General features: G+C 56.0%; 1 protein-coding gene across 4 annotated transcripts in view; it reads right to left on the minus strand.

Moving 5' to 3' along the window:
• Nucleotides 1-298: 298 nt before the first annotated feature.
• UNC5B (unc-5 netrin receptor B) overlaps nucleotides 299-20,075 on the minus strand; it is an 89,177-nt gene continuing 69,400 nt past the window's right edge. Inside the window, exons 3-17 of one of the 4 annotated variants that reach the window (XM_038009095.2) lie at nucleotides 16,587-16,730; nucleotides 16,021-16,124; nucleotides 14,566-14,746; nucleotides 13,661-13,828; nucleotides 12,684-12,848; nucleotides 12,426-12,458; nucleotides 10,291-10,485; nucleotides 9,593-9,982; nucleotides 8,862-8,949; nucleotides 7,840-8,008; nucleotides 7,480-7,713; nucleotides 5,512-5,661; nucleotides 4,733-4,897; nucleotides 3,482-3,663; nucleotides 299-2,487 (exon numbers count right to left, since the gene is read on the minus strand). In XM_038009095.2, coding sequence (XP_037865023.2) covers nucleotides 2,322-2,487; nucleotides 3,482-3,663; nucleotides 4,733-4,897; nucleotides 5,512-5,661; nucleotides 7,480-7,713; nucleotides 7,840-8,008; nucleotides 8,862-8,949; nucleotides 9,593-9,982; nucleotides 10,291-10,485; nucleotides 12,426-12,458; nucleotides 12,684-12,848; nucleotides 13,661-13,828; nucleotides 14,566-14,746; nucleotides 16,021-16,124; nucleotides 16,587-16,730 — 2,534 coding nt within the window. In that variant the 3' untranslated portion in view covers nucleotides 299-2,321. The remainder of the gene's footprint in view (nucleotides 2,488-3,481; nucleotides 3,664-4,732; nucleotides 4,898-5,511; nucleotides 5,662-7,479; nucleotides 7,714-7,839; nucleotides 8,009-8,861; nucleotides 8,950-9,592; nucleotides 9,983-10,290; nucleotides 10,486-12,425; nucleotides 12,459-12,683; nucleotides 12,849-13,660; nucleotides 13,829-14,565; nucleotides 14,747-16,020; nucleotides 16,125-16,586; nucleotides 16,731-20,075) is intronic. The other 3 variants (XM_007963143.3, XM_038009096.2, XM_038009097.2) reach the window with 3 other exon arrangements.

Genomic DNA, 20,075 nt, shown 5'->3' on the forward strand with positions numbered 1-20,075 from the left:
CGTGACCGAGGCCCACATGTGTGCCTGGGCTAACAGTGACCAGTGAGGCTGAGCCCATGGGACGGGCACTTTGGCAGGGAAAGTGCCCGTCATCCGGCACTTTCCTTCATCTGAGGCAGCATCCTGGTGCCTGGAGGCACCAGGGTTGAGAGCCTTAGTCTCAGCCTCCGGACCCAGTCAAGGTCCAGCCCCTGATGCAGACCTGGCCCTCAGCAGCCCTGGTAGAAGGAATCCTCTCTCAAATCTCCAGGCAAGTCCTCCTCTGCCCACAGCTAGGCCACACCCCAGGGGACTGGTGGGTGGTAAGAAGCCCCGCGAGCTGCCGAGTCCTTGGCAGGGAAGCCAAGCTGGGGATGCTGGCTGGAACTGCGGCCCTAAAACCTGCCCTCCTCTCAGGATATCAGACTTTCAAAGGCCAGGATGTGCTGAGACGGATCCCAGTGGCTGCTCAGAGGCCTGCTGGGGCACGCCCTAGGGTCACTGCCTGGAAGTGTTGGGGAAGCTGACACTTGCCCTGCCTGGAGTGCCAAGAGGGAGAGGCCTTTGATGAGGCCTCTGTGCTGGCTGCAAGATCCTTGTCCCAGCCACTGTCAGGCAGTTGCACAGGGCAGACTCATCCTGCACCATGCAGGGCCCCTGGAACAGGTTGGGTGGGGGTGGTGTATGTCGTCCCCTCTACCTTGGCAACCCCACCCACTGGGAAAGGTTATTTCAGATCTCCCAGACCGTAGTGGGGTCTATAGGAAGGTTATAGGAGGTGCCTGTGGAGATCAGAGCTGGGAAACCAGCTTCTCAGTCTCCTCCTCCACTCCTGGGCATGCAAAACACAGCCAGGCCACCCGCCTCCCAGCCTCCCACACTGCAGGGCTGACTGACACTGGGAAGCTCCGGCTTTTGGAGCTAGAAAGGACCACTCAGCCATCACTCTGCTTTACAGAAGGAGAAACCAAGGCTGGGGAAGGGCAGATTCTGGATTCCTGGCCATCAAGAGAGCGTCACCCTGCTCCAGAGGCTGCTGGGCTGAGGATGGGATGAGGGTGTCAGGGCTGGCCCCACCTTAGGGTAAAGCTATCCAGCCCCCAGGAGAGAGATGTCTGTAGAGGACTCTCCTCCCCCACTCGTCTCTCTGTTTGAGTCCCACTTCTGAGCCACATCCCTTTCTAGGAGCCACCAGACCAAAACCAGACTGGAACATTCTCCCTGGCTCACAGCTGGCCTCCTCTTTCATCCCAACTTTCTTAATCCAGATTCCCAGGAGCCCAGAGGTATCTCCCTGAGGCTGTGGGAGGGAGGGCCCACCCACTGCAGCCCTTAGCACTCCTTGGCTTTATGGATTCAGCATCTGCTTAAGATTTTAGAGGGAAATCTAACCAGCTAAATCTAGACAGTGAAAACCCTGTCTGATCTACTCCCTGCACAACTGGGGAAACTGAGGCCTTGTCAGAATTCAGAATTCAGTCCAAGATGGATTTGTTAGCAGCAAAGTACTCTCTGTTCAGTCTCTCTCTCCCCAATGCACAGGCATACATGTACACACACACACAAACACACACACACACACACACGCACACAGAGGCACATTCACTCCTGGCCAGAAGTGTGAGTGTGCCCATTCTCATCCACACTCAACAAAAGAGTTTTCTATTTTTTTGTGTTGTTTTTCATTTTCTTTTTTTTTTTTTCTTAAAAAGGACTTATCCAAATAATCTGGATAATAGATCATTAGCGTTTCCTAAGAAACTGGGTTTTTCTTTTCCCTTGTGGTTTTGGTGTTTTTCTTCTTCTTTGAGCCTTACTAGCGGTCTGAAGCTTTCTTTCTTTCCTTTACCTTTTTGCTTTTGGACAGGAGAAAGCAGTTTGTCTGAATTGTACTTGACTCTTCAAAGAGGAAAAGGGCGTGGAAGCAGAAGGGGGCTTAGGGAGAAAGGATAAATCAATAATGGAGGAAGAAAACGAAGAACGGAACTAAAACCCATGGAACTCAGAAGTTGCCAGGCTGAGGGTAGAGGGGTGGAGGGAGGGCCTCCTGCCTGCCCCAACCGCCTCCAGAGGCTTCAGCCCCATCTTGGTTCCCGTACAGAGATCTCAGGCCAAGACACAGAGAGCGGGGATGGAGAAGGAACTCTGGGCCCTCTAACAACAGAGTACATGGATTTTCTAAGGCTGGTTGTGGTCTGGGGGTTGGGGAAGAGGAGGAGGAGAGGCAACTCTGGCTGTGAACTGGGAGGAAGCAGAGGCCAAACATCCTCATCAGGAGGCTCCCCCAGGTCTCCCTGCACCTGCCTCCTGTCAGTCCCTGCCAGCCTGTCGTCCCAGGAGGCTCAGCAGTCCCCGTCAGTGGCCACAGCCACCAGCATCTCACTCTTGCCCATCTCTTCCAAGGCACTCGCCAGGCTGTTGAGGTCCCCATCGTCCTGCTGCAGAGCTTCCCAGAGGTCCAGGATCACACCCGTGGGGCTTGCTTTGGTGGCAAAGTAATTCAGGTACCTGGCAGAGAGAAGGAGGGCACTGAGGTCCCCAAGCACTTAGCTCCTTCCTGGAGCCTGGGGGTGAAGGGGCACAAGGGGAAGTGGGAAGGCTGTGGGCTTTGGTGTCCTACTGTCCTGGGTCTGAATTCCAGCTACTGTGTTGCAGTCTGTGTGGCTCTGGGCAAGTCAGAACCTAAGGCTCAGAATCTTAGTCTCCTTGCCTCTAAAATGGGAACAATGCCAGTTACCTCTCAACAAGATCCAAGATCATATAAAGTAAGGGTCTAGCATTGTCTCTAGCATGTAACCATCTTGTCTGTCATCATCGTTATTATCATTGAAAGACACTGGCCCCAAGAGAGAATGACCACGTGTAGCATGTGCTCATTCCTCCCACCTGTGTTTCCTCCTGCTCCCATGAACTCCCCTGATAGGAGGAACAAAGCCTTAGCCATCTTTTTAAGTCCTACTCATTTCTAGTAAAATGTCTTATCTAAAGCATCTGCTCAATGCAGGTTTATTACACATCTTTCAATACATATAATACTTATTATCATTGGCTTTATATTCATGTATCCAGCACTTGAAGTTCTCCAAAGGAGTTTTGACACCAAAGTGTATCTCAGTCAGTCAGCAAGCATCTCCGGAGCACCTTCTCTGTCCTAGACACCAGGTGCTAACAATGATGGCACCAAGCTGATGCCCTGGCTTTGAGTCTCCTGCTGTTCTGTGAGATGGGCAGGTGGAGCGTTATCCCCGCACAATGGGAAAAGAGTGGGGCCTGAGAGTCTGCCCGGCTCGAGGACCAGTGCTCTGAGCATGATGCTCCTTGAGGGAGCAGTACTCTTGAACTTTGCATATCCAATCCCGAGTTCCTGATTTGCCACAAATGGTGGCAAAAGGGCGGCTGGTCTGGGAGCTGGTCTTGGCTGTCAGGCTGCCTACCCTGCCTGCCCCTGTGAGACCTTGAGGACGAAGGCAGATGGGGGTGGGCTGTGGTTTGGGATACTCACCGGTCCATAGAAAGCTTCTGCGCCAACATTCGCCAGTCATTGCCCCGTGAGTTGGGGGCATCTAGGCTGTTGCATATCTTCTGGCGGATGGACAGCGGGATCTTGAAGGCGTAAGGTCCCAGCTGGGTGGTGACGGTGCTGCCAGGGGCAGAGCAGAGAGTGTCCAGGGAGCCAGCAGGTGTCTGCAAGGGTGGGGACCAAGAGTGAGAGGGGCACAGCGCTGGGCACTGCTCTCCAGTCTCCCTCCCCTTGGACTGTGAGCTCATTGAGCCTTGAGTCACTCCCACCTCCTCTGGACAGACTCCCACTGTTCAGGCAGGGGCTTCTCCCTTGAATGGTCGGTTCCCAAGGGCAAGGCCTGCATGGACATCCTCCAGGCCTCAGGGGGTGCACCATGCTTACCTAAGGCCCCAGGCAAATGCAGATGCAGCCTCATAGTTAGGAAGCCCCAAGGAGCCCCAGCCACAGGCTAATCCACATGCACCCATTTGTACAGGTGGAAAGTGAAGTCTAGAAAAGGGGAGTGGCCTGCTCATGGCCACATGCCAAGTTAGTGGCAGACCTGGGTCCAGACCTGTATCCAGTGCTCTTTACAATGCCCCACGAGGAGGATCTAGTGCTGTCACCCTGGGTGGCCTGGGTTTTAATCTCAATCCAGGTTTATAACGGTTGAGAACCATAGGCCTGGTCCTTGCATCAACCTGGGTTCAAATCCAGTCTTGCCATTGGTGCATAGTGTGCAAATCCTTGCCCTTCCTAAAACCTACATTCTCACCTCCCAGGTGGGGATCATATCTGTCATGCATCTCCCGGTGCTTGTGAAGATTTAGTGAGATCATGTAAGTTTTCTGGTATATGCCAAGCATGTGAATGGCACTCAATCAATACATGATGCTTGTTAGCAAAACATGACCAAATGTCTGCTCAGACTTGGGAGGTGAGAGGGAACTACAGGGGTCTGCGTGCTGCAGCCCCGCCCCAAACCCTAGAGGTGTCCTCTGGCCCTCACCTCCATCAGCATGGTGTGCAGCTGGAATATCTGGCCATCCTTCCCTCACCTCTGCCAGAGTGGTGTGCAGCTGGAATATCTGGCCCCCCTTCCCTCACCTCTGCCAGAGTGGTGTGCAGCTGGAATATCTGGCCCCCTTCCCTCACCTCTGCCAGAGTGGTGTGCAGCTGGAATATCTGGCCCCCTTCCCTCACCGCTGCCAGAGTGGTGTGCAGCTGGAATATCTGGCCCCCTTCCCTCACCTCCGCCAGTGTGGTGTGCAGCTGGAATATCTGGCCCTCCCCTTCCACTTGCCGAACGCAGATCTTGCAGGTGAGCTCTGTAGAGGCCAAGCTGTGCCTCTCCAGGCTGAAAGTGCAGTGGAGGGCCTTCTGGCTGCCGCTCCAGATGTGACAGAAGGGGATCTCCTGCAGGAGGAGGGGGTCAGGACCAGGCAGGCAAGGCCAGCCTGCCCTGTCCTCATGGAAATGGAGACTCAGGGAGAGCTCAGGGAGCTTCAGTGGGCAGTTCAGGTCTCTCCACCCAGATGGGGAGAGGTCAAGTGCCCTAAGCTAGCCAGCTGAGTTGGTGTCAGACCCTCAGTTCCAGAAGGGAGCTGAGGTGGGGTACGTGAGGGAAGGAAAGGCACAGGTGTGTGTGTGTTGGGGGCTGGGGGGCCTCATGGTCTCAGGTGCTGCTGCGTGGGCAGCAGCAGGCTGTGGCTGTCACAGATGAGATGGACAGTCTGCCAGGAGGGCATGCCCTGAAGGGTGGGGAGCCTCTGTGAGGATGAAGGGCACAGGCGTCTGTGCGTGTAGGGATGTGACAGGGCAGAGTGTACATGTGGTTACCCACTGCCCTGAATTTGGGGATGTGCTTGGGGATGGCTGGGAGCCTGGAGACTGGGCTGGGAGAAGACAGAGACAGTGAGAGACCCAGGGAGGCCGCAGGGCAGAGCCAGGAGGCAGAGCCCGGGAGGGAGCTGGTCTTCCCGGGCAGCCCTTAAGTGTTGGCCCTCCCCACCCATCAACCCAGCCCTCACCTGGTATTTGGCCAGCAGCTTGCTCCTCCAATGGGCGTGGGGGAGGTCATGGAGGGAGAGGCGCAGGTTGTGGTAACTGTCTTTGAACATCAGGGGTTTCGGCTCCTCCACCAGGTAGCCACCCAGAGTCCGCTCCAGCTCCAGCACCTCCTGTGGGCCAGGGGCATGGGGAAGGGGAACCCATCACACTTGGTCAATGGGTCTCTTCTGCTGCACTCTGCAGGGCAGGAGGTAGGGGCCCATCTGAGTGTGTGGCTGGGCATTTGCAAGAGCTCACAGAGGGCTTATGGTGTGAGAAGATGAATGGATGATGGATGGATGGACAGACAGTGGGAAAGATGACTAGATGAATGAATCCATAGATGATCGTATGGCTAGAGGGACTAATAAATGGACAGATTGATGGATAAACAGATCGATGGCTAGAAAGATAGACAGATGAATATACAGATGGATGTACAAGGATGGGTGTATGAATAGAAAGATGGAAGAAAAGATAAATGAATGGATAGAAGAGTAATGAATAGGTAAACAGATGGGCTGCTGACTGAATGGGTATATGGTCAGATGAACAGAAAGACGGATGGATGGATGAACAGATGGACAGATGGATAGATAATGGATGGAGGGTTGAATAAACAAAGAATACCATCAGGCCAAAACCTGGTAACTTCCCTCTTGATTTCTATAGCACTCTCTGGCCAAAGCTGGCCATTAGCCAATGCCCCAGGACCAAGAGATCCAGCTGCAGGAGCACTTCCCAGGCACCTCCCACCCATCGCAGGACCACTGGCATCTCAAGCCAGTGTCCTCCCAGCAAGGGACACTCCTTCTCCCATGGGCCTCTTTCACCTTTGCTGTCTGCAGTGTGGGCTTTGGGACAAGTCCCATGAGTCTGGGAGATGAAGGAGCTGGATGGGGCCAGGGAGCAGAAATGGGAGGTGCATGGAGCCATGGGAAAGGACCATGAGGCACTGAGGAGGGCAGATGGGAGGTGGGAGGGAACGGGCTCACCCACAGCCAAGTATCTATATGCTTCCAGGGTTACATCAGGATGAGCCTGAGCTCCTGAGAACGGGGGAATGCACAAGGGCGCTAAGGCTGGCAGGGAATAGTGGTGCTAACACAGGGCTCCATACCTGCCATCATCAGGCTCTCAGTGCTCTAAGACCCTCCCCTCTGCTTCCCTCCCTCCTGTCCTGACCACCCCTCATCTGCACGACCCTTCCTTCACTTGGGACATGGCTCTCCATCCTTCTACACATGCTAGGAGCCTGGCTGTCAGCCTTAACTTCCCCTCCCACTGCCCATCCCATCAGTCTGTCCCTTCCACTGAGCAAACGCAGCATCCAGCCCCCTTCTGGCTGCTGTCACTCCCTGTGGCCCAGGGTCCAGCCCCTCTCATCTACCCACCCCAAGTATAGCCACAGGGGCTTTCTAAAGAGCACCTGTGAACCGGTGTCTACCAGGTCCATTCCCCTTCCTGCCGCGTGGATTCCAAATTCCTTGGCACAGGCTCCTGGGAGGCTGAGCCCTGCCCCTTTCTCCTGCCCTCACATTCACACATTCCCTATGCCTTTCAGCTGAAACGCATATGAAACGCAGTCATTTCCATCAGTCTGGAATGCCCTTCACTCCTCTCTGCTGAAACTCCTACATGTCAGCCTTCCCAGAGACCCTCCCCACCAGCCCAAGCCGCTCCTGGTCTCATGCTCCCTCGGTCCTGGGGCAGACCCCATCAGAGCCTTCAGGGATCCCTGGTCTGCCTCCCACCTCTAACCTGGATCTTCGTGAGACAGGCCCTGTGCCCAAGGCTGTTTCAGTGTGTGAGGGCCGCATGCGTGACCTAATAAGGCTGGTGGTGGGGAAGGGTTCCTGGGAGGGCCCATGAGCCTGGGGAGGGGGATGCTGGCAGGGATCATGCAGCTGGCCGGCCAGGGCTGTGTGGGCACCTGCAGCTGGCCCTACCTTCAGTGCTACAGGTGTGTCCTCCAGGCAGTAGACCCGGAGGCTGTACTCCAGGGAGGTGCAGAGGGCGGGGGCGAAGACGGCCAGCTGGAGTCGCTTGACTGCTGAGCGGGAATAGGACTCGCCCGTGAACACGTAAGTGCCCAGCTGGTCCAGCAGGATATGGCAGGCCCTGGGCTCCAGCTGGCAGTAGCAGGGTGTGTTCAGGGTCTCCTCATCCAGGGTCACCACCTCCTGTAGGGGACAGCAAGGGTGGGGTAGCGGTCACAGTTATTGAGGCCGGGCCAGAGGAAAAGGGCTTTCTTTTGCCTCCCTAGGCAGGTTGGGAGAGCTGGGCCAACCTTCACCCTGGCTCCTCACCTCCCAGTGGCCCTGGTGGGCCTGGGTCTTGAGCTGAAAGATCCAGTCACCGGCACTGACTTCGGCACAGTGGGGCATGGTGAGGACGACGGGGCGGCACAGCAGGAGGCCTGTGGGTCCGCAGGTCACCGAGGGGCTCAATACTGTCTGGGTCCCTTCTGAAAGCGGGCTGGGGGAGGACACAGGGTAGGAGGGAGGCAGTGAAGAGCTCGGCAAAGGTGCAGGCTCCTGCTGGGCTCCCAAGTCTTCCCAGGGCCCGGGAGGTGGAGGGCAGCTCTTTGCCACTCAGGACTCTGCATTCCCAGAGGTCATAGGGGCAAAGGAGGCAAAGAAAATGGCACGAACCTTGAGGTTGTTTCCAGATTTTTGCTGTTTCACTGCAACATTATCATAGCTCAAAATTCATTGCTTACATTTTCCAAGGTTGTGTAATCTTGGAAGGTTTTCAATAGGTTACGCTAAAGTGCCCTCCAGAGAGCTGGTTCCAATCTCTACTCCAGCCCACGTGCCACAGAAGGCCATGTTCCCACCCTCTTGCCAGCAAGAGTGTATTATCATTTGGAAAAAGGTCCTTGCAAATTCCATAATAATAATAATAATAAAATCCCAATATACCTTGTGTTTTTTTTTCATTAGTTTTCTCTGACCGCAAATTAGACTGAACAGTTTCTCATAACCTACTGGCCAGTGTGTTTGTGTGAGAGTGTGTGTGTGAATCCCTTGTTCATATCCTTTGCCCATTTTCACAGTGAGATGTTTACTTTTTCTTATTGATCTACAAAATCTCTTTACATAGTAAGGATATTCAGCCCTTTGTCATACTTGTAGCCAGCTTGTCAATTGCCTGAGTTTTGCGATTTATGGTATTGGTTCTGCAAGTTTTAAATATGGACCCAGTAAGATTAATGCTTTCCTTGGAGGACTGTTTGGTCTTAGCATCAAGCTTAGAAGGGGCGCCAAGTGGGGGCATGCAGCAAGGGATGGGAGGAAGAAAAAGGAGCAGGGGCCGGGGCTGTACTCACAGGGTGCTTTCTGCCTTGTTGATGAGTAGATACATCTCGTAGAACTTGCCCTGGGGAATGGCTCCATTGGGCACCAGTAGGCTGACCCCTAGGGGGAGAGGGAGGTCAGCAGGGAGTCCAGGAGCTCAGGAGAATAAGGGTTTGGGAAATTGGCCCCAGTTTGGGGCTAGGAGAGAAAGATATCTCCTGAGCTCCAGGTGGTCACCAGCCAGGGGTGGGAGGGGGTCTGGGGACTGGATGCAAGCAGAGGCCAGGCCACTGACCAGTGCTGGCTTGTCTAGGAAGTCAGGGGTCTCTGACATTGCTATGGGGTCTGGAGGTCCAAGTGCCAGCTCTACTCCTAGCTTAGTGTATGGTGCTGGGAAGCTGTTAATTGCTGGCTTTGCAAACTAAGATGGGCGCCCCTGCCCCTCTGCTGCTAGTTCTAGGACAGTGCTTTGTAGGTCTGCTGAACTACATAGTACTATTCTCTCTCACACAACAGAGACACTGAAGCTTAGAAGGTGGCTGGCCCAAGGTTCCTCTGCCCTAGTGAGGGCACAGGCAGGCCTGAAGCCTAGCTTTTCTAGTCAGACCTCTCTATTTTATACTCACTTCCTGCCACCAGGTCTCCCTTTCCCCATCTGTGAGATGGAATTAGGGCAGCCCTATCTTCTGTTGGATGGGTGTGGGGGCAGTCCGCAGAGGAGGTGCTGAGGCCAGGCTGACACACAAGCAGAGCGGGGGCTCACCTGTGCCAGGGATGCTGAGCCTCCCACCCAGGCAGCCAAAGGTGCCGCTGATGCTGCTCCCCGGGTCTCGGGGCAGGCCCAAGAGCTGCTGGGAACCAAGGCTGGCGCTGCGCAGGTGCAGGAGGTGGGTGTCCCGGGCGAAATCACTAGGGTATGTGCCCGGCGGCAGGACCCCCAGCAGGTCAGCCCCGTCTGCCAGGCCTGGCCCAGAGCCCATGGTGCTGGAGCTGTAGACCTTGACCTTAAGGCTGGGTAAGGGGTCCAGCAGAGGAGAGTTGGTCATGGGGATCTTGTCGGTGGAGTCCTGCAAGGCATACACGGGTCCGCGGTAGATGCCGGCACTGGCTGTCAGGTCAGGAGGCACAGAGGGGTGTAGGAGCTGTGGGTTGTCTGCAGGAGTGGGGGCTATAGTCAGACCCAGCTGTGCCTCATCTCACTGGCCCAGCTCCCACTGCAAAATCCCACCCAAATGTCCAGCTGTGAAAGGCTCAATTGCTGCCAGCTGCGGGAAGCTTTGGGAATCCTGCAGCCTGGGTCACTCCCTTCTCTGTAGCTCTCTAATCCATACCCATCCACATAGTTATCTCTACGGAAAAACCCCGGGAGGGAGTCAGGAGCCTGGCTCTGGTCTGGGTACCACCAGAGCCCTCTGGGTATCCTGCCTCTGCCAACCACCCCAGACATCCTCAGGTTCTTACTGGGCCTGGCCGTCTTGAAGTTGACAGGGTGGAAACCACCAGTCAGGGCGGCAGATGAGTCAGTGATGTCTGTGTCGAAGTCACGGCAGTTGCGGCGGTACACCACCACCCCTACTGCCATGAGGATTGCCACGACCACGAAGACAGCCACCACAAGCCCCGCGTACAGCGCCGTGTCCCCTGAGGCCTCCAGCACTGCGGGGACAGGAGGACCACATAAGGGGCAGCACAGACACCAGGCCCTGGGGGAGTCAGGGAGGCGCTGGGTCCCTGGAAAGGGCAGGGCCCAGGGCCAACCAGCACGGTGCTGAGTTCCAGTCTGAGCCCCACCTACACAGGCTGGCAACCTCAGGCTAGCCTTGAACCTCTCTATAGGTAAAATGGGCTCGAACTCCCTGCCTTACTGCCCTTCTAGTTGTGGCATGAGAAGAAAAGAAAAATCACGTTCACGCCATGTGTTAACTCGTTGCTCGCTGCTGAGGAGACAGGGTCTGTGGCTCGGGGCCATGCGGCAACATAATTTGCCCTGTGGGCGCTGGGGTTGAAACCTCTGAGTCTGCAGCAATTTCCATAGCACCAAAGGCCCTGGCTCTGTTAGCGTGGTAGGTGGATAAGCTCTTCTGGCTCTGTTATCTTTGTAAGTAGCTGTTCTGAACTCTTCTTCCATTCCATGCTCTGAGGGTGGGAGGTGGAGGGATGGGAGCTGAAGGAGTGGAATGAGATGCACAGCAATGCAGTGGAGAAGAGGTGGGCATGTGGGGAGAAGGATGGGCCTGGGGAGGTAACCCATGGCTACACTTTCCTCCCCCAGGCAAATATGGCCAGGCAGGAAGCCTCAAGGTCAAAGTGGCAGGGTCTGAAGTAGGGCTCTCTGGTGGAGCTTTCTACAGTGGTGGAATATCCTGTGTCTGCAGTGTCCGGTATGCAGCCACTAGTCACGTATGGCTCCTGAATAACTCAAATGTGGCCAGTACCACTGAGGAACTGCATTTTTAAAAATTATTTAATTTTAATTAAGCTAAATAAAAGTTTAAACGGCCAAACGTGGCTGGTGGCTTCCACACTGGACAGTTCAGGGAGAGCAAAATTGGCGGCCAAGATTGCTGCTCTTCCCCTTGCTTCCTTCGGGAGCTCCAGGAAGCACCTGTCCACGCGCTCCCTCCCTGGGGGGCCCTCAGAGAAGTAGGCCTGCTTCCTCTGCCTGGAGTCCTCCACACCCTGCACTTGGGGTCAGCCTGAGGCTTTCAGCAAGGCAGAGCATGGCTCCCAGCCCCGGATGTCTGCCCACTTCCAACTTCTGTCCCCCAGTATCTCTCCTCAGCAGCCCTCACTCTTGGGCTCCCCAGAGGATCCCTCAGGGCTGGGCTCCTGTCTCAGCAAAGAAATGGCTCCCCCAGCTTGGCTCTGCCTCCTGTTGCCCTCACTAACACTGGGGCCACTTGCTTGGTGATTTACACTCGAATCATCCCCAGCCTGAGCCCCAGTGAGCTCGGCCAAGGGCCTCACTGATTTTATGATTCCAGAACTATCTGGAAATTGTGGTTTAATTACCATGGGCCAATCTGCTCAAGTGGCTTTGCTGCTCTGGTATGACTGCAGTGGCGGTGCAGCCTCTGGGGCTGGAGGGTGCGCCCCCCGGAGCTGACGCAGGGCAGCGGGCATCACAGACCATTTGGGAGGCTTGGCCCAGCTGCTGGGGCGGAGGTACAGCAAGGGGCATGAGGGGCAACTGCAGTGGTGATGCCCCGGCCCTGGTCCAGAGAGGAGGGCCAAGGGCGTATGGTTAAGAACACCAGCTTTGGCTACAAAAATATTTGGGTTCAAATCTTCACTCTGCTACTTCTTGCCTGTGTCTCTGGCCAAGTCCCTTCTCTCTGAGACTCAGTTTCCCCTCCTATGAGAGGAAGCTCAGTAGGGTGTCCTAGGGCCTTTCTTTTCTGTCAGCCAAGGGTTTGCCTGTCTGCCGGTGATGGAGATGCAGACACATGCAGTGTCAGGTGTAGATGGTCCCATGGAGGGTGGGTAGGGCGGCACCTTCAGCTTTCCCTGCCCTGCACCCTGATCCCGGGAAAAGCCAGCCAAAGAGAACCAGGGATCCCCCAGAGGAAAGAGGACAGCCATGAAAGGGGACTTACGGTGGCTGTTGGGGTCGCTTAGAGTTTTCTTATCTGTCAAGGGAAATAAACGGAAAGACAATGACATAGGTGACAGGGAAACGGTGGCAGAGAAGGCAATGGGAAGGATGAGATGAGATGATGGATGTGGTGGGGGGACAGAGGCCCTGAGGACTGCCACGCTGCAGGCTGGGCACTGAGGCATGGGGCTGGGTTTGGGGGACCCTTACATGGCTCCAGAGTCCCCACCCCCAGGGCCCCACCTTCCCTGTGACTCACTTTGCATACACAGCCCATCTGTGCAGTTCTTAGAGTCGAGCAGTGTCCCGCTGCAGTCACGGCCTCCGTTCTGGGGTGGGGGCGCCATGCACTCGCGGCTACGCCAGTGGGCACACTCAGTGCTGCAGGCTGACCACTTGCTCCACTCCGTCCACGCCCCATCGACTGTAAGAGCAGGGCATACAGGAGTATGTGCACACACAGACATGTGCACGCAGGGAAATGTGCACACATAATTACGTGTGCAGAACACAGCAATGCGCCAACACACATGCATGCGTACACACTGTGGAAGGAAATGAGGAACCCAGGACACATGTGTGCCACACAGAGAAATCCACATGATATCCACATAGCCCCATGCCAATGAACAGCCAGATACACCTGGCAGGTGGACAAAGAGGGTACAGATAGATGCATAAGGTCATCAACACGATACAGCTCAGTGCACATTTTACACACACAGACACAAACCCAGGGTAAAGAAAAACAGTGTAGGCACAAACATACAACCCAAGGGAGAGAACACAGCACATGTGTGGGGGTAGGGGAGCAGACGGGCTGCACAGAGAGGGGAATAGGAGGATGGCTGTCAGTGTGAATAGGGTCTGTGGCCACGGTGTGTCTTAACAGTTAGGGGCAAGAGGCTGTCCCTAAGGCTGTCCCTCTGAAACCTTGGCCTGGGGCTGACACACTGACACTGAGAACCCTCAGCTTGGAGGACAGAAGAGCCCAGGCTAGAGGGTCAGGGAGAAGGGGCCACCACTCAGACCCTCTGCCTCTATCTCACCAGCAGCCCAGGGCAGAATAAGTCAGAGATCAGAGCATCTCGTCAGCCTGGGCAGCCAGCTGTGGGCTTGGGACAAGCACCTTCTGCTCTCCATGCTAGGGACAGCATGGCTGTCCTGGCTCTGGCGCACAATACAGAAGGTGGGGCAGGGTTCAGGGTGGGGCTGGGCATGGGCAAGGCACCTTACCTGGGCAGATGGTGGTACAGGCGGTCTTCTGGAAGGCCTGGCCCTCGCAGAAGGCCCCTCCGTTGAGGGGGGTGGGGTTGGTGCAGGTCCGGGTGCGCTTCTGCCAGCCTCGGCCACAGCGGTTGGAGCAGGGCGACCACTCTGCCCAGCTGGACCAGCCACCATTCACTGCAAGGTGGTAGCTGTCACCTGGTTGGCCTGGCTCTGGAAGCCTCTGCCCTCCCCCAAACCCATCCCTCACCCTGACGAGGCCCCTCTGCTGAAGCCTGGCCTCTGGTGAGCCCCCATCTGCCTACAGTGTGAGGGACTCAGAAGTGGCAGGCAGAGCTGGGCTGCAACCATCAGCACCAGAGGAGACCCAGGAAGTCACTGTCTATGCCCCACCTTGTTGTAAGATGGCAAGGAAGGTCTAGAAAGGGCTGCCAGTTGCCTAGGGTCATCCCGGGAGTAATGGGGGCCTGGGACTGTGCCTGGAGCTGGAACCTAGTACAGGGCTCTTTCTAGAACTCTGTAAAGTCGCCTCAGCTGTGGCTCCACTCCTCCCAACCACAGGGCCCAAGGGAGAAGCAGAGAACAGCTCACAAGCCTGGGCATTGGTCCCTAACTCTACAAGGACAACAGGCCTCTGGGCATACTGACTGGGTCCTGCCTCAGCCCCCAGACTTGGAGAGAGTTGGTTCTTCTCCTTCAGAGTTAGGCAAGGCATCCTGAGAACTGGGGAGTGCTCCTGGCTGGGAACCCAGGAATGCCCAACTTGGCCATGAATTTTGCTTTGTTGTGACCTTGGTCAATTCACTTCCCCTCTCTGGGCTGCATCCTCCCTACCAAGCCAGGGTCCCACCTAGCCCCAGGCTCTCCTCCCTCCCTTGGCCGTGTCTGCCCCTCCCACTCTGAGAGGCCCGCACCGTAGACGATGACAGTGGCAGTGGTGCTCCGGCGTTTGGCCACGATGTTCTTGGCCACGCAAGTATAGTTGGCAGTGTCTGACAACCGGGCCTGGCGGATGATGAGGTTGTGGTCGATGGTGAGCAGGAAGTTGGTGTCCTGGGTAGGGTCGATGACATCCTCATTCTTGAGCCATTCTACCTGTAAGAGTGGGAGTGAGGGGGCAGTGAGGGCCCAGGGCAGGTCTGACCATAAACAGAAGAAGGGCAGTTCTACCTGGGTCCACACCATGGTCATGGCAGTGAGGCAGGGCCTCGGTGGGACTGGACACTGTACAGCTCCAGGGTTAAGAGCGCCATTTGCCAGCTGGGTGGCCTTGGGAGGGGACTTACCACTCAGGGCCTCAATTTCATGGACTGCAAGATGGAACTGAATAGCACCTACCCCACAGGGATCCATCGTGAGGATTACACGAGTTAGAATGTGTAAGGTGCCGAGAACAGTACTCAGAGTAAGTTGAGTTAAGCTAACTAAATAAGCGCTAGCCAGGAGTATCTGTCTTTATCATTAACTCCTCCCGGCTCTACTAGCCAGGATGAAAAGCCTGGAAGGTGATAGGAAGAAGGTCCCCGGGTCTGGCAGACCTGGGTACAAATCCCAGCTCTGCCATTCACCAGCTACCTCACCCTAGGCGGCCACTGGGTCCCTCCCAGCCCTGCTTCCCTGCTGTAGGATGGAATGGTAACATCCACTTTGCAGAGCTGTTTCAGAGACCAGCATGCCAAGTGCCTAGCATATATGGGCCAGGGGTGTTTGTCTGAGCCCACTGTGCAGAGGAGGGTTTGGGCTGGGATAGGCTGAGCAATGAGTGCACAGTTTTGGGATCAGACAGGGCTGATCCCAGGCTGGAAGTCAGGGTCCTGACTACCCCAACCGTCCACTCCACTGGGCAAAGCTGAGATGCAGCTCTACTCCCTGGACCACCAGTGCAGGGAGTATGTCTGGAACAGAGGTAAGGATGGCGAGAGAGGACAGGCAATCCAAAGACTGTGTGGTTTCAGGAAGGGGTGACCAGCTCGTTCAGGAAGGGGTGACCAGCTTGTGGGGGAGAACACACTCATACACATGCAGGATAGGACCCTTTGGCATCCAGAAAGCTGGGGCCTTGGGTTCCAGGTGGGGCAGGAGATCGAGACTCCTTAGGTCCACCTAAAGAGCTCCTGAGTTCTGGGGATTTCTGCCCTAGCCACCCCATCCTGTGGGGTTATGCCTGTGGCAGAACCAGCTGGGATCTGGCATTGCTGTGTTCTGCAGAGGCGGCAGTTCTCTTCTCTTTCCCAAGCCTCGATCTCATCTGTGAAAGGGGTAGGGCTCTGGGAGACTAGCACCATGGCTGATGGTAAATACCGTGCCTGCCTGGCCTCCGCAGGCATGGCCACAGGGCTGCGCTCAGTGGTCTCTACGTCCCCGCTCACCTCGGCCACGGGCACCCCCTCCGGTGGGCGGCACTGCAGGAGAACCTCATGGTCCAGGGGCACCTCCTTGCCCAGAGGCTCCTGATCGAAGTTCTTGCGCAGGTCTAGGAGAAGCGAGAGGGTCCCAAGGCAGTCAGGTGTGGGGAGAACTGGAACCTGATGTGCTACACTGTGGCCACTGGGTGGCAGTGCAGACCCAGGGAACTGTTCATGGGCCCACCTGTCCTTTGCCTGGGAAATTTCCTCTTCTCCAAAGGAGGGGCCTCACCAGGGAGACTTAGGGGAACAGGGTTCCCTCCCTGACTCTGGGATCCTAAGCACACAGTGGCTCAGAATGGGGGAGGAAGCTGCCCGCTTCTTTTATACAGAAGTAGATGAAAAGAGGCCCAGGTTCTGGGTCTAGGAGCCCTCTCTGAGCTGGCATCCATGTGCTGGGATGTCTCTGCCGTGGGCATCCTCAGCCAGGGATGCTGGGGGAGGCCCCACAGATGTGAAGCTCCCTCTCCAGCATCCTCGGGGATGGGGAAGGGTCCTGCAGGGACAGGGTGGGGGTCAGGGTGGCGTACAGGCGATGCGGACGTAGGCTCGGCGACTCTTGGTGGTGCCTGCAGAGCTCCAGGCCACGCACTGGCACCAGTAATCCTCCAGCCCAAAGAGCTCCTCCACCTGCTGCCGCGACACCTCGATCTGCACCTCGCGCACCCGCAGGCCTGGGAGGAGAAGAGAGTGCCGTCAGGGGGCAGGGGCGAAGCAAGGATGTGAGGCACAGGACACCCCAGACCTTCCACCTCGGGTCCTGCTGGCTCTCTCACCCACGTGCCCCTTTCCATCCATTCCTCCTGTCTCCTGTCTCTACCCTCACCCAAGCTTCTCTCACCCAAGTGCCCTTTTCCATCCATTCCTCCTGTCTCCTGTCTCCACCCTGGCCCAAGCTTCATGGCCACTCACCTGCACATTGCAGTGGCTAACACAAGCCCTCTGCCCTTCCAGTGCATCTTCTACCTGGCAGCTAGTGTCATCTCCAAAATGCAAAAGCGGTGTGTCATTCCTCCCTGATATGACACCCTTCATGCGGGCTCTCAGTGGCCTGCAGGCCTGTAGGGTCATCCCCAGGAGCGGCTCTGAGCTGCACTGTGCATCCACCGTCCCCACCCCCCTGCAGCCTCACCCGGTGTCTTCCAGGCTCTCATGTTCCCTGGCTGTGTGGCTACAGAGCCACGGGGCCCTTGCACATCAGTCCCCTGCCTGGAACTCTTCTGTCTCCTCTGGGCCCAGTGGCCTCTCAGTCCCTGCCAGATTTCGGATCAGCCTCACTTCCCGAGGAAAGCCCCCTCCACCCTGCGCCTCCCCCACAGCTCTCCCAGCACTGCTCGGCACTCCCCTCACTGCACCCGAACTTTGTCTATGCAGCAATCACTCCCCTACCCAGCCTCGTCGCCTCCCAGCACCCACCATTAGCTGGACTCAGATTATTTATGGACGCATTCATGTGTTAAATGTCTGTCTCCTGCAGGAGAACAAGATGGGGCTTTGTCCTGCTCACTGCTGTGGCCCAGGGCTTGGCATAGAAAGGGGGCTCAGCACGTGCAGAGGTGGGACACCTGCTCTCCCTGATCACTACTCAGGCCATGTGGGCGTGGAGCTGAGGAGGTCCCTCTTCCAGGGAGCCCCTGATCTCTCAATGGCTCCCTGGTCAGGGCCTGGGAAACTTCCTACATAACAGGACCTAGCAGCCTACACAAGGGGGTCAGTAGGATTTCAGTCAACCATCCCTCAACGAAGCCCTCCATGCTCAAGAAAGCGGGGAACCTGCCAGGAATGGGGACATTCATCTGAAGTTCCTCCCCAAAGGTTATAGAGGCCTCTTCCTCCAGGAAGCCTCCCTGACTGCCTTGTGTCTCAGAATTGCTAAAGCTGCTCCTCCCTGCCACAATGTGTCCTATCTTATCCTCTCATTGCACCATGGATTGTTAAGGTACACACCGCCGGTGGCATGGTGGGTAAGGACAGGGTTGGATGGCTGGACAGGTTTGTGTCCTGGCCCCACCCTCAAACCCCAGCTGGGTGACCTTTGCGAAGTTACTCAGTCTCTCTGAGCCTCAGATCCCTCATCATAGTAAACTCTCAAGGCAAACTCTAAACAAATTATGGTGACTACTCCGCCACAGTGCCCAGCCCGGGCCAGACACAAATATACTCTGGCAGGTCATCTGGATCTCAACCAGCTTCTTCTGTTACCTTTGAAGAAACTGAGGCCCAGAGAGGGTAGGTGGCAGGCACCAAGTCCCCCAGCAAGCTGCTGCAGAGCGGTCAGCTCCCTGGCGTCTTTCCCAGGTTACAGCTTGGTCCGCTCACCCACAACTCCTCTCGGGACCTCTCCTGATGAAGCCACTGCTGTAACTCTCCTATTGTTGAGGAGGGTGTGGTCCTTGTGCAGGGAGTCCAGACAGGGGGAACAGCCCCGTCCTGATGGCCAAGGATCTAAATGGGAGGCGGCTAGGGGTTTGCCATCCAGGGAAGAGGCTGCTTCAGGGGTGGGTGGCACTGCCTACCTGCCATGGCTGCCCGGGGGCTGGCTCCACAGTCAATGTTGCATGGCCCAGGGAGCAGAGCCCTGCCCCTTGCTTACCAGACTGTGAACCTGGAAGAGTGGGCCCTTTTAAGGGGGTCATCCATGCAAGGTTTCAGCAGCACCAATAGCTGGACAGAAGGAAACCACCACCAGGGAGGAGGCGCGACACCTCGTCCATGATCACCAGCAAGCAGAGATGCAGGGAGCATAGGACGGGGACCTCCGGTGTCCCAGGCTTGAGGCCTAGCACCAGACTGCCCTCCCAAGCATAGCAATGTCTGGACCAGGACACCCAGGGTTGGGCTGCCTGCCCTGATCTGGCACAAGTTGGTGGGGGGCTGTTCTGCCTCTCCTGGCCTCCAGTCGTCCTCTTCTGTTTTCAGGCCTCAGAGAGTGCTAGGGAAAGCCAGAGCTAGAGAGTAGGAGGCTGAAGTGGAATCAGGCCCCACCACTGCCAAGGAAGCTCTGCCCATTATTTGCAGCTAATGGGGACAACAGTGCCCCAATTTCTAGGGCTGGCAGGGCCTGTGTGCCTGGTGGCAGGGAAGTCAGAGCCATGCTGTTATTATTAGTAATAATCACAGGGTTATTATTACCATACTAACGGCCCGTGAGGGGCCCCAGCAGGCACACTGCTCCCTTGCCTTGTCCAGACCCCGATGGCTGACCTCTGACACAGGCCAGAGGAGCTCAGTGGGCAGAGAGGTCAGGACCGTTTGAGAGAAAGAGGCCAAGGAAAGCCCAGAAAGAGGACAGAGGAAGCAGGTGTTATTGACTGCCTGCTGGGCCCTGGCATGCTGCTCTGTGCTATGTGTGCCACCTGGCTCTACCCTCACCAGGACCTTCAGTCAACTTCCCAGTCTACAAAGAGAAGAACTGGGGCTCAGAGAGGTCGAGTGACTTCCCCAGGGTCACTCAGTCAAAGAGTGGGGGCAGCTGGCAAATATGTGTTGTTTAGTTTCCCCTTAAAAATTCCTTTTTCTGGCTGGGTGCAGTGACTCACACCTGTAATCCCAGCACTTTGGGAGGCCGAGGCAGGAGGATCATGAGGTCAGGAGATCGAGACCATCCTGGCTAACGTGGTGAAATCCTGTCTCTACTAAAAATACAAAAAATTAACCAGGTGTGGTGGTGGGCACCTGTAGTCCCAGTTACTCGGGAGGCTGAGGCAGGAGAATTGCTTGAACCTGGGGGGTGGAGGTTGCAGTGAGCCGAGATCATGCCACTGTACTCAAGCCTAGGTGACAGAGTGAGACTCTGTCTCAAAAAAAAAAATTTCCTTTTCCATTTTTATATTTTGGGTGAGCATGGGACTCCAAATCTATTGTTTAAAATTATGTTTAAATTGTGGTAAAATACACATTCTATAAAACTTAGCATTTTAACCATTTGTAAAATACGGTTCAGTGACCTTGAGTACATTCTGGAGTATGGTTTTAAGCCTGACTGGTTCTGAAATCTGTGAGCTTTACATGACAAAACA

This window comes from Chlorocebus sabaeus, chromosome 9 (assembly GCF_047675955.1).
Source record: "Chlorocebus sabaeus isolate Y175 chromosome 9, mChlSab1.0.hap1, whole genome shotgun sequence".
Classification (NCBI taxonomy): domain Eukaryota; kingdom Metazoa; phylum Chordata; class Mammalia; order Primates; family Cercopithecidae; genus Chlorocebus; species Chlorocebus sabaeus.